Genomic DNA, 13,807 nt, shown 5'->3' on the forward strand with positions numbered 1-13,807 from the left:
TGAGAGACAGCAGCTTCTTCGGCTACAGGACGCACGGGCACATCTTTTGGCCTTTGATTGCTTTCCAGTGGACCAACTGTACATCAGTAGCAGGCAGAAAACATAATATACACCTGGAGAGGATTTTCCATTGAAATGCTTGTCATGAGTTTTAAAACTTAAGTTTTTAAGGAGAGATTACTGCTACGAATGTTATACTACCACATATTCTCTTCAAATATATCAGCGTTTTTCATATTTATCTGAAATTATTCTGCTTTGTTGGCAACTACTTTCAATGGGGGAAAAAATGATAACATATTTTCCAATCAGTCTGTTCTATGTATCTGGATATGCAAAGGCTTTAAAGGTTCAAGTATTCAGAACCTACAGTCAGAGGTTTCTGGGTTAAATGCTGTAAGTATGACAAGACATTCCAGTACTGTAATGGTGTCCCTCTAGCCTCAACTATCTCCTGATTCACAGCACAAAACACAGCAAATATGCATCTTTGGTGCATAGCTGAATGGGTGGTGTGTTGTAATAGTACTGCAGAGGCTGAGTCCTGTTGGATTTGCTGTAGGCTCCTGCGATGGCAGGTAGCAGAGGATGCCTTGGTGCTGAAGAAGGGCCAAATTCTTATAGTGTAGCATAAGCATGGTACAGCTCTGATGCACCCAGATTTTGTGGTGGCATGGACAAATAGGAGTTGTGCTTTGTTTCATGTGCTAGAGGATTCGGTGTGCTGTCATTTAAACTGTGATACTGCAAGCATGTGGCTGAGATGGTAGGTTTCTTCGGAGCTGGCAATGGTCAGTGCCTTCCTCTGCCAATGATTGCCTCAGTACCACTTAGGTCATGCAGCAATTGTCACTTGCATGCAGGGCTGTAATGCATTGGGTGGTTGCTTGCTTGGAAAATCAAACAGTAGCAGTTCTGTACATATTAAGTGGTATTTTCCTGAAGGAGAGAATTAACAGGGAATGAGAAGGAAGGTCCTGCTCTATGGCTGTGAGCAGTATCCTCTGCAGGGTGCCATGCAGTCACCTGGGTGGCTTTCTCCAGCAATGGAAAGTAACTTCTACATAAACACACAACCCCATGCTAGCTGAAGGGAAGCAGCAACATCCCTTCCTATTTCTATTTTTCCTATTGTCTGTGTGTTGCTTGAAGAAATAAAGACAGTTGTAGAAGGGGAGAGAGAAACTCTAATCCATAGCAAGAACCCACCTTCACTGCTATTTCTAGACCTTACTTGTTTTGCCTATTCCTCCAGCTGTCATCCCATCATAGACTGCTGGGTCTCAAGGTGATTTACCAGCACAGTTTGAAAAGCCAAGAGCTGCTTGTGGATATCTGCTCACACCACATTCTACTTTCTCAGAAATCCTACTGATTGTACTTAAAGATGCAGAATTAAGTCATAGACTCATTTGAGTTGGAAGGGACCCTTAAAGTTCACCTAGTCCAGCTCCACCTACAGCTCCATCAGGTGCTCAGAGCCGCATCCAGCCTGACCTTGAGTGTCTCCAGAAATGGGGCGCCACCGCCTCACTGGGCAACCTGTGCCAGTGACTCACCACTCTTACCGTAAAAAACTTCTTCTTATGTCCAATTTAAATCCCCCCTCTTTTAATTTGAGACCATTTCCCCTTGTCAAATTACAACATACCCAGCTAAAGAATCTGTCCCCTTCTTTCTTACTGCTCTTCTTTAGCTATTGAAAGTCCACACTCAGGTCTCCCTGGAGCCTTCTCTTCTCCAGGCTGCACAGCCCCAGCTCTCTCAGCCTGTCCTTGTAGGGAGGTATTTCATCCCTTGCATCATTTTTGTGGCCTTCCTCTGGATGCCTCCAGCAGCTCCATGTCTCTCCTGTACTGAGGACTCCACATTTGGATGCAGCTCTCCAGCTGATGTCTCAGTGCAGAGTAGAGGGACAGGATCACTTCTCTCAATCTGCTCACCACAGTGCTTCTAATGCAGCCCAGGATACAGTCGGTTTTCTGGGCTGTGAGGGCACATTGCTGGCTCACATCCAGCTTGCTATCTACCAATATCCCCAAGTCCTTTTTGACAGCCCTTAGATTAAGGTACTGTACAGATTAAGGAGACAAGAAAAGCATCAGGTCTGAGGGAACTTCTGTGTGATGAGATGTGGGAGTGGCTGCTGAAATTCAAACAAGCAGTGCTCCCATCCCTGCCCCAAAACATGATCCTTCCATAATAGGGTGGTGATCTTGCACAAAGTAGTTAAGAAAAAAGCAAACTGTTGTGAAGGATCCTGATGTACTCCACATTCTTGGTTATGAAATTAGTTACAAAGAGATTGGCTTGGGTTAAAAACTGGAAAATAGGTCAGTGTGACTCATATGTCAATATGTACTGTATTTATGGCAACTTGTAGAAGGGAAAAATCTTATCTATCTTCCATAATACTTTGCAAATCATTCTATTCCAATGACAAAATTCTCCCTACATTTTTGGCCTTGATATTGGCCACATGTAGAGACAGCCCAATGAATTCACTACATCTTAGAGTCAAGTTGCTAAGTAACAACCCAAAGATCACCATACCATTTCTTCAAATGCAATGGCCAGAAGAAAGCTAGGACCTGCACAAGGAGCCAGAAACTCCTTCTGAAATGGAGGTCCCATGGATTTGAGATGTGTATGCAGAGGGCAATCTGGTAAAGCAGCAGTCCTGCTTGGATCTGTCCTCATGGGAGTGGGGGAAAGCTTTATGGCATCTCCTATAATGAAGTCCCCTGTGTTTGTGCTGAAAGGCTCTAATGTCTTTGTCATTAATGATGTTCTGGAGTGAAATATTTTTGTTGGCTTTATTGCATGATTTTACCATGGACGTAGATCAATTGATAATGAGCTGTGGAAGCCTTGCTGAAATAAGCTCTCAGCTGAAGAAAAACTGGGAGCTGCTGAGCTAGAGTATGACTCCTTCCCCCCGAGGCTTTCTATTCCACCATGCAGATTTCCTCCTAGAAATCCTGTAGCATTCGCAGGATAAATTAATGGGAGGTTATGCAGGAAACCAGTTATCTGTGCAACTGGAATAGATTGGATATGGACAAGCAGTTGGATGGACTGGCTGATTCCTAGATCAAATCTGGGATTTTGCAGCACTAATAAGATGTGCTGGTGCTGCTTATTGAGTATAAGCATTTACACATCCCCATTAAGCATCTTTCCATTTTGTCATTTTTCCTAAGGAGCAGCTCTGCAAGTCCTCCAGTATCACAAGTCTGAACCTCAGCAGGGCTTAATCAAACCCACTTCTAGGACTGAGAATGAGTTCAGATGCCTGGCTCAATGGATGATTTCCCCCATCTGAATATTCTGTGCTCTCAATGAAGAGACTTCATGTTCACACTGCATTTCGTAGATGACTCTACCCCACAGCAGGAAAGAAGTCATATTGGAGAGGATGAGAGTCCATGGCTATATGGTTTGCAGCACGCTTTCAGCTGAACAGTGCTATGTATTGCAGTGCTCCATCTGTTCCTGAACAAGCCAAGTTATCTTTAGATCTGAACATGTCAGCGTTGTATGGCAGTGGTATGAACCACTTCAGCTTGCACTGTGGCATTCCTGTAGTAGTTAGAATTGTTACTGCAGAAAATTCTCCTGGATGATTTTTTCCTGCTTCGGTTTTTATATTAGAGGCAGAACTCCCACAGCCTTTATGTATATATTTATATATATATATATATTTAAAAAGCTGTCTGTATTTGAGAACAGGGTTCTAAATGGCCACCTGTTTCAATAGCAATGCTGCAGCACTGGAGAAGATTACTGCAGAAGTATCTTCCCACAAGCAAAGATTTCAATCATCTGGTTGATTGAAAACCGTATTAGATCTTGTGGATCTGACCTGCTGACATCTTGTCATATATATATTTATAGCATGCAGCAGTGGAATGTGCGTGCGCAAGAGTGCCAGCACCTCAATATAGAACCCAGCTCTGAATACAAGGGCGTGCGTGTCGTGTTGCTATTTGAATATGTAAATAAATGGGGCTATATATAGCTCTATATGTTATGTACATGTTGAGTGAAGGTGGCAGATACGACAGCTGAATAGCTTTGCTGTTTCTGAATGCTGATATAGGCTCCCTGCGTGCTCCCTACATCTCTCGTGCTCGCTCCTGCCACTCTCAGCCTTTCTGCTATCACATTTTTCAGGCCTCTGGAGAAGATTGTGTGTGGGGACAGGAGCTGTTAATATTCTGAGTCTGTGCAGAGTTGCTAGGCTACAGAGAAAAATGAACATTCAAGGAAAAGTGATGGTGAAAGGGAAAGGATCTGCTGAGCTGTTTGTAGATCCAGAAAAGCCTTCTTAGTCAGATGAAAGGGATCGTTTTGGGGAAGGAGGTAGTGCATGCATGTGGGATGAAATGCGGGCTCTCGGGGTGTCTCCAGCCAGAAAACTGTCAGGAAAAGAAGTGAAAGGTGGGATCCTACAACCCCTGCTTCCTTCCACACCACTGCCTGCAGGGCACATGCAGGTGGCTGCCTTCCATCTGCCAGGGAGCAGAGGGCCACTAGACTGGGATGTGTGCTCTTATACATCCCTCACACTCCTCTTTACAGTATGCTGTGAGCTCCCACCTGAGGCTCTAATGAAGAGAAATGCAAACCCAAGCATGTTTACATCTTGCAAGCTGTAAACATCTCCCTCTTCACCTCCCTCTTCCACTGCTGCAACCTGCTGCCACAGGATCTCCTTTTACGTCATTGTGACTGCAGGAGAAGGCAGCTTGTGCCTTTCATCTCCCTTCCCTTGCACTTTGCATTCCTAGGTCATGGATACACAAAGTACTGACCTTTTTGTTCTTTAAGTTTTCAACTTGATGTGGTTGATGAGGTTCAAGCAGACTTAAAGATCTCTGACACACCAGCCCCAGTATGATCCTGGTTCTCTTAAACCTCTGTCCAGGTGTCTTTTGTTCCTCTCTTCTGGAAGGTCAGCTTTGCCCTGTGCTCATGTTCCTGTCTGCAAGATTTCTGCTCCCTCGCAATATTGCTGGCTGTATCAGAACCCTCAGAAAAATTAAACAGTGCCTTTGGGTATTTTTATTATCTGGATACTTTATTTACCGAGCTCACATGGGCTCCCTGCCAACAACTTTCAGCCAGCTCTGCAAATAGAGCTCCTTGGCTCCAGGACTGTTGGTCCTGGTACTGCAGAGAGCACTCATTCAGCATGGACAAGGACTGCAGTTTGTTCTTTGCCATCCAGTTGGCCGTGAAGTCCAAGTCTGTTTGCTTGTGGACCTCTACAGCCTGCTGAAATCTGTTTTTTGCCTCATGCATCCTGTAATAAACTTGACTTGTTCAGCAGGATCAGGAGTGTTTCATAAGCTACATTTTGAAGGCTATCATCAGTTAACTACACTGCACCCATCCATCAGATTTATGCTCCTGCAGCCAGGACTTGGATTGCTAAAGTAGGAGAATGATAGCGTAGGCCATATCTTGTGTGCCGCTGCTGCTCAGTCTGGCTCCTTTGGCTCTGCCCAGGCACAATCAAGGGCACGACTGGAAGCAGAGGTAGCCTGGAAGTATGATACCCCGTCTGGTCAGCACCCTAGATGGTAGATATTGCCAAGAATGGGTTATCAGTTGGTATCATTCTACCTTACAGTTGTCCCAGAATGACTGTACGGTTCTCTGCTCACACACAAGTGACTGCTAGCCCTTTTTTTCTAACACAATCTGCAAGCGTAGAGGTCACAGATACAGCTATGCAGAGTACTCATGCAGAATCTGTCACATCAGATATAGAAATGGGCCTATGTGTATAAAAGTCCTGGCTTTTTTGAGTGCAAAAATTTGCAAAAGTTTTCATAGGCCTGTTGAAAAGCAAGCCTTGTTTTTCAGACTACAGGCTGCCATCCTCTCCCTTTAGGATACCCCCCCACTTGGCCTGACAGTGCCGTGTTGCCAGAAAAATGTCTGCATCTTCTGTGCCTGATTCCATATCATCTCTGCCTAGTCCCTTTTCTACATGATCAAAGTCTTGTGCTTTCTAAGGGAAATTAGCTCTACCATGCAGCCTTTTGGTCAAGCCACTTTGCGCCAACTGAGTTGCCAACCAAGTGGTGGCAATTATTCCACCCAAGACATGTTAGATGTCTTACATCATTTAAAGGATTTGTTTGCCTCCAACTGTCTCCAGGGAAATAACATCTTTGCAGCAGTTGGGTGGGTTTTTGTTTTTTTGTTTTTTTTTTTTGTTTTGTTTTTTAAACCATGGAATAACAACTCTTCTTTCTCTAGGTTAAAACTGTCCTTCAAGCATAGTGTGCCTTGGTAATGCAGACGGAGCCATGGTTTTGGTGCTCAGAACTATACGTACGATATTTTGTTCTGCCATGTAAAGTAGTAGTATTGCTTCATTCATGCCATGATTCCTCATCCATGCAGCCCTAAGCTGCACTGATGGTCTTGAATGCCAAAGTGAATTACAAACTCCGTTTCAAGTTTTATTTTCCCAGGCAATTAAAAAAAAAAAAGAGTAGTTCTGTGCACTGCACACTTAGCACTTGCCTAGAGATGTAGGATCCTAATCTGCAACACAGAGGCAAGTTAGCATCACTGTCTCAATTTCACAATTTCACGGGTAGATTAAAGTGCCCAAAATCTCCTACAGAATAGCATTGACTGAGCTGGAAGAGAGGACTGTTTTCTAGAGTACCTAATCCCAGTGGGCTTCTAAGTCCCTTGAAGGATGTAGAAGTATCCTTTTCTCCTTGCCATTCCTCCCTTCTCTTCCTATAGTGTCTGGCAGTCAGTGTCTATTTGGAAGGCTTCAGAAAATCTCCTGTCTGGAGTATGGTTCGACCAGATTGGTGTCCAATAAACCTCTTTACAAGACGATGAAGAGGACATTTCATTAAAAAATAATAATAATTCTTCAAAAATAATAGCCCAGAGGAATGAAGAGTTCTGGGAATGTTTTAGTGAAATTGCATTTTACTGCTACCGTGTTGTTCCTGCTAGAAAGCATAATGAGTGTTGATCACTTGAATTGAGCAGCTCTCAGCAAGAAAGAGGTAAGAAAGTCACTGTAAAATGAAAATTCTCTGACGGTGCATGCAGAGGCTGTGAAGCACCTTTGAAAGAGTTTAGGAAGTGTCATTGGTCTTCCAGCTTCACCACTCCTTTGGCATAGTTCAGCGTTCTCCCCTCAGCCATCTGAGGGCTTTAGAAACCAGTATCTTCATTAGTCACTGCTTAAATGTCTCACTCAAATTCAGTTTAGCTGAATAGGCCAGTTGTTGCATGTTTAATTGGATACAAATGATTATTACATACATATTTTTGAGCTTTAATGGCTGTATATTAGATATGCCTGTATGTGCATGCAGCAGGGCACTGGTAATATATTGCAAGGCAGTAAGGGTAGCTCCTAGGAAGTACAAATAGATGGGCTGGGGGAAGCTGGGAGATGGGTGAAGAAATGAGATGCAGCCAGCAGTGCCGTTCTATGGTTTGCTGTGGGTGTGCAAAATGCAAGCATGTAGCATGCTAACATAATGCAGAACTAGCACCAGTGCAGATGCTATAGAGATGGAGTGTGGCAGGAGAGAAATAGGGCAACAAGATGACACTTCACTTGCACACCCCTAGTTGTTGAGGATACAGCTGATATGTCCCAGTTTCTGGACATGCATTCAGCAATTAAACACATGCAAATTACTAAAAAGTAGATCAGATTGGTGAGGGGAAACATCTCCATGCAAACTTCTTCCAAGGTCCTAAGAAAAATGAGTTTAAGATCACAAAGAGCTGCTGTACAGAGGTGCACAAAGCCTGTCCTAGAAGAAAACACATTTGTTGCCTTGCATTGTTGGCAAGGTACAATGTGGTTCTCCTGTCACCTATATCTGGAGATATTGGGTTATTCAAAATTAGGGTAGATGGAAAGAGATTCTGGATTTCTCTCCTTCTAAGTTGAAGAACAGGAAGAAGGACAATATCTAAAATAGTTGTCACTTTAAGTATAGCAGTTGTCATGCAGAACTTCAGACTTGTAAATTGGGCACTGGCTTGCACCAGAAGATAAATTAAAAGCAGGATGTTGGCAGAATTCTCTCCCCATGAAAAGCACAGTAAGTACAAGAGCTGCTGCCTCCTGCCCTAGGCAAAGGTGAGAGCCTAAGACAGACTTAGTGCTGTCTTGGAGAAGGAAAGACTGTCGTTGTGCCTTTACTAATGCCAGATTAACTGGTGCTTTTTAAGATCCAGAACACGTTGATTTGTTTTATCTGCATGGAAATGGACAATCCATTGTGAGGGCAAAGGAGTTTTCTTAAACAAGCTTGCTAAGAACTGTGGCCATCTTGCTCTGTCCTTCATATATTTTCTTGTGCATTTTACACTGCTCTGTTTCTTAGCAAAAGATTGTAGGCACATTCTCTCCTTCCCTTAAAAATAATTCCTATTTTCCCTGCCCTCTCCTTAAAATAAAACATACTGGAGGACTACTTTGTCCTTTAATTTCTCTCCCAGGAATGATGGGAACAGGAGCTGGTGTTTAATCATCAAAGAAGCTGAAGCCAACAAACTGTTCATTAGTCTCTGGCAGTGGCAGCTTGGTTTTTACTAAGTCAGATGTTCCATTTTTCTCTCTCTTTCTGAAGCATCTTGGCTTTCCTAATGTTCTTTTACGATCTTGGACAAGGAGACCATATGTCATTTGCTTATATGGGGTAGGACGTTTATTTGGTCACTTCTCCAAAGGGAGCTGTTTTGTCAAAGTTAGGGGTGGAGGGAGAACTGGGGGACAAAATTAAGTGGCACATCTGGAGATGGAGTAAGTTGTAAAATGGCCTTTATTCTCCTCATTGCTTCCAGCAACTTTCAAGTTTTTGGTGAAATGTAGTCTGAAATTGTTGCCTTCACTTTAAAAGCTCTCTCACTTTAGAAGAAAGGCACTGGAGACGTGGGCTAGGCACAGGAGACACCCATGTTGCCAATAATACTGTATTCTAAGCAAAGATTTGACTATTTTGCATGTAGTATTCCTTCGATTTCTAATTCTGGCTTTTGAATCTACTGTAGCCTGCAACAAGACTGCACACTTCTGCCTCTGGTCAGGTTTCATACTGGGGTCTGTATAGGTCACAACACAGAGGAAACCAATCAGATCTAACCTTCCAATGATCCACATCTGCCAGGAGCTGTGCTGATGGTTTATGAGCAGCCTGCCCAGGAGGGATGCTTCTGGTGTCTGTCTGTTGGGAGCTGGAGCTTCTGCCTTGCAGCAGGATGCTCTGCATCCTTGGGCTGTTCTCCTTTCCTGGCATGTTAGTCCCTCCCTTTTCTAACCTGGAGGACTGCTTTCTCCACATCATGCCTGAGCCTTCCAGAACACTGTAAAGCAGCTGACCTCCTGCTTTTGTAACAAGTTCCATCGCTTCTGTGGAAAGTTGTTTTCATTACTTTACCTTCAGCTTGTTCTTGTACAGTGACCCACTGCAGAAAATCAGATGCTGTCATCTTAAGCCTCTGCTTAGTATTTAGTATTTAATCTGTGCACTATTTTTCCTCCCTTGCTGCTTCCTTCTTCTATCAGAGCCTTTCTACTGTTGTTTTGTTGTTGTTGTGGTTTTTTTCGGTGCATTTAGTTGTTTGTATATTGCTCAGTAACCATTATGTTTACAAAAGAAGCTTACTCTGTAAGCTGAAGTAGCAGATAACAATTACTTGTTAACTGGGGAAAATGGGAGACCCTCATATTGTTGCTCTGCATTTGTCCTCTCTGGAGTTCTGCAGGAGATACCTTTCTCCATCCATACCCCTCTTGTGTCCACATTCCAGCCTTTCATTGTTCAAGTCCCCTTACATTGTCTTTGTTTTGAGGTCTCTACTGCATCAGAAAGGATGAGCTATCAGTCACATTCTGTTTTTTGTAGATGTACATTAACAGCCCTCTCCTCATTAGCTGGTAGGATGCACTGCCATTTTAACATGTGAGGCCTTCAGATAAGCTCCTCTTCATTCTCTGGGGCTTTTGCTGGCCTCAACATGTGCTGCTCTCCCTCCTTACAGGAGGTCTGGAGTGTCTGCCAGCTCCACGTGCTACTCTCACCTCTGCTTTGTGCATGCATCACATAGGTAGCAGGAGGAGAAGAGAGCAAAGCCTCTGCAAAGGCTGAGAGAGGGGGCTCAGGGCTGACAGCTCACTGAGAGCTGCTGGGCAGAGCAGAGTGGGTCCTTCCAACACAGGTCTTGCCTTTCCTTACCCACTGGGAGAGGTAAGCAGGGAGAACATTTTCTTTTAGCAGGGTCCTTAGCCAAAATCAGAATGAGGGATGGATTGGGAAGCAAGAGTTAGCAAGAGTTTAGTCCTTTAAAAATCATAGGAAAACAATTTCTAGGCCAGAAAACAGGCACTATTTTTTTTTCTTCTCAATATAATGCAAAGGTGACAGAAATAACTTTTGTATCCAGACAACACCACATATTTGTTGCTCCGTGACCTTTTGGATGTACACGTGGGTCTAGATCTTTTAATCAGAGTTAGGCACTCAAACCCTGGCATGCCATGGCACATACAGTGGGATTATTGGAGCTTGTTTTCAGAGGTAACCAAACCTGGCTTTGAGTAAAGTAAGTGGGAGGAGGTGGGCAGGCAGGATGCCTCTGCGCTCAGCCCAGACGTTAGTGCAGAATCAAGGTCCTCACCAGCCCTCCTCTGCACAGCAGAAATGCCCCTCATGCAAACCTGCAAGGTTCAGGGGGCTCCTGTTGTGCTGTCCGTATCTGCATAGGAAGAAACATATCTCTGACCCCAACAGTTCGTTTGCGTGCATTTGCAGAGTGCTTTTTATTTAGGAACTTGTGAAAAGTTACTGGTTTCTGTAAGATTCTGCACGTGGTTTCCCCTGCCCTCTTCCTTATCTACATCTTGTTAGCTGGTTACCCATAAAAATCTGGCTCCTGGCCTATTTAAGAGCTGTTGAGTGAATATTTTATCATTTTGTGCAAGACCCCTTCCTGTACCACTCATTTATCTGGAAGGAAACAATTATCCCTCCATCACAGCGCCGCAGCACTGTGTATGTCTTGGTGAATAAGCTGATTTGGGGCCTCTAGGCCTCTCCAGGATATACAGTTACTGTAGAGCATCTAAAGTAGTTTCTGCAAGGCTACAGCTATGGGCCACAAAACATCTCCCCATTCCCCTTAGAAAAATCTTGACTTAGCTGCTGTTTTAAGCTTCAGCTTTGTACAGTTGGAGTGGAAGGGAGCAGGAGATACATACAGCACTGCGGGGGCTGAGGATGGTTAGGGCACTGTCCCTCACCCAGTCGATCATGCTCCACTGGTGACAGATTTCCTCCACATATGTCCCTCACCAAGAATCTCGATGAGCTCCCAACTCTGCTCGTATAACAAGGCAGGCAATAATAGCTTGTCATGGCTGGCCTGGGCTGACTTTGAATCCTTGACCCAGAGGTAAGATTTTCCACGTGCCCTCGGGAGCTTCCTGAATTTCTGCTCAGACTAGAAGTGGCTTTTAGCAACTGCCTTATTTCCATTTTCCCAGAAGAAAACACAGCCCTCCCCAGCTGATGGTGGTTTAGAAAGAAGCATCTGGGTGCCAGCAAAGGTAAAAACCCACCAGATGTCTCCGCAGTGGCAGCAGAGAGGGTCTGAGTTATGTCTCTGCATGTTTCTCTCCTAGGACTACACCATCACCATGTACTTCCAGCAGAGCTGGCGGGACAAACGCCTGGCATATAACGACCTTCCTCTCAACTTGACCCTGGACAACCGGGTGGCTGACCAGCTGTGGCTGCCAGACACCTATTTCCTGAATGACAAGAAGTCCTTTCTGCATGGGGTGACAGTGAAGAATCGCATGATTCGGCTCCATCCTGATGGGACGGTTCTGTACGGCCTGAGGTAGGTGTGAGGGGGATTCTTGTTGGTTATGTTTGTGAATGATCATCTGAATTTCCTTCATTTGAATGATATTCTCGTATTTTCTTAAGGCGCAGACAGGGACCCAAGCCATACTCAGGTGCTGCACAGGTTTAAGCATCTTTCTCCAGGCTGGAAATGGTTGTTACCTTCAGACTGCCAAAGATCTCTCTACTGATATAGACAGGTGTTGGAGATGGGAAGAGTTGGTTCTGTGCTTTTCAGGTTACTGTTATACAGTGCATTCACTTCCATTTGAAAAACTCATTTTCAGTTGCTTATAATTTTCTGTAAGTTTGGCTTAGAGACACAAGAATTCATTACTCCAGTACCTAACTTCTGTAGCACTTGAATCCAAACATTTCAGTCATTTTTGACCATGAAATATAAGAAATGTTTTTGGACCATTAAAAAAAAAAAATTGCTTGTCTTTATCATAGCAATTTTGATGGTTGTGCTTTGAAAGTCGATATTTAGTAGGGGAATGGTCCTCAGCGAGGAGACTTCTTGTGGTGTGTAGAACAGATTTGTGTTGGCAGTCCACAGAATTTGAAAGTACTCTGAGTGCAGTGAAGGCTGGCTTGCTGTGTTACCTGGATTTGTGGAGATGCCAGGGCAGGTAGGGGCTAAAAGAGAAGTCTGCAGCTGTAAGTAGAAGTGCAGCACAGTTTTAGATACTGTAGCTGAGATCTAGGCAATGGTTTCCCCAACCCTGTGTTTGTCTGCTTTGACAGTTTTTTGTTTGACTAGTTTTTTGTTTTTTGTGTTTTTTGGGGTTTTTTTTTGGTGGGTGTTTTTTTGTGTTGTGTGTTTTTTGCTTTTTCTTTTTTTCTTTTATTCCCTTTTCGACTACCAAAATTCACAGCTGGCTTTTCAACCTGCCTCCACATTCACAAGTGATTGTGGTAGCAGCTCTGGGCTTAAGTCCCAGTGCAGCAGAGGGGGAGGAAAGACCTTTCTCTTTCAAAGAGGGTACACCCACCCTTCCCATTTACAGTATCAGCTCTTCTGCTGCCTTGTGCTTTATGACAAAATCTGACTTTCTATGATGATTTCCTCCTTTTCAAGTAGCAGTGCTGCTTCTAGGAGAGCAGGGCTGAGTGTGGGCACAGCAAAACAGGGCATTGTTCTGCTAGGGACAATGGGGTGACTTGTACCCAGTGCTTCCCTATGGCAGAGCCAAAAAAGAAGCAGTGGCTGCTTGTGGTAAGGAGCAGGCTGGAGTAGGTAGGTCTTCTGATGTCTGCACTTAATTGTCCTTCTGAATAGAGTGTGCTTCTTGCTCTTCTGATACAGCAAAAGATGGAATAAGCTCAGCTGTGAGCCTCCACCAATTCCACCTCTCCTTTCCCAAGAGCATCCATCTCTTGACCTTGGGCCAGTGATGTTGCTTGGCTGATACTGCTCTGAACTTTACTCACCAAAAATATTGTAACCTTCACCCAGCTGGCTACCCCAGATTTCTCCGCTGCATTAAACAAAGTACGAAGGCTGGGCTGGGCAAGAAGATGCTTTGAATCAGGGTATGTAGGAGCAGAAATCTTTTCCTGTTGTGAAGGAGGGGGCACAAAGTGCTGTGAAGCTGGAGCTGCTGAGCCAGCCCACCTGAGTGCAGAGCTGCCTCCCCCAGGCTGGTAGGAGACCTTAGCATGCACCTGCACAGCAAAAGAAGCAGAGATGCTGGTATCTAGTATATTTTTATCAGCTGCCATTTAATCAGCTCCAAGAGCGAACAGTGTGAACCCTGCTGCACGGGTGAAGAGCAGTGGAAGCCCATGGAGGATTTGCAGGGCAAGAATGCTGCATGAGCACCTCCGGCACTGTACCTGCCCCTGTCCTCCTGCAGGGCCCTGCAGCATGGGCAGGGGAGCTCAGCTCC

At 44.5% G+C, this 13,807-nt stretch overlaps 1 protein-coding gene and 1 long non-coding RNA gene across 3 annotated transcripts in view; one reads left to right on the top strand and one right to left on the bottom strand.

The window, feature by feature from the left end:
- Positions 1-13,807, top strand: part of LOC128075822 (gamma-aminobutyric acid receptor subunit beta-4) — a 66,906-nt gene that overhangs the window by 32,859 nt on the left and 20,240 nt on the right. For both annotated transcript variants that reach the window (XM_052672905.1, XM_052672906.1), the window contains exon 4: positions 11,690-11,910. In XM_052672905.1, the coding sequence (XP_052528865.1) occupies positions 11,690-11,910 (221 nt within the window). The remainder of the gene's footprint in view (positions 1-11,689; positions 11,911-13,807) is intronic.
- Positions 4,566-13,807, bottom strand: part of LOC128075826 (uncharacterized) — a 42,284-nt gene continuing 33,042 nt past the window's right edge. The window contains exon 5 of the long non-coding RNA XR_008204126.1: positions 4,566-4,576. This is a non-coding gene — a long non-coding RNA (uncharacterized LOC128075826). The remainder of the gene's footprint in view (positions 4,577-13,807) is intronic.

This window comes from Tympanuchus pallidicinctus, unplaced genomic scaffold (genome assembly GCF_026119805.1).
Source record: "Tympanuchus pallidicinctus isolate F22 unplaced genomic scaffold, pur_lepc_1.0 scaffold13, whole genome shotgun sequence".
NCBI classification, from domain to species: domain Eukaryota; kingdom Metazoa; phylum Chordata; class Aves; order Galliformes; family Phasianidae; genus Tympanuchus; species Tympanuchus pallidicinctus.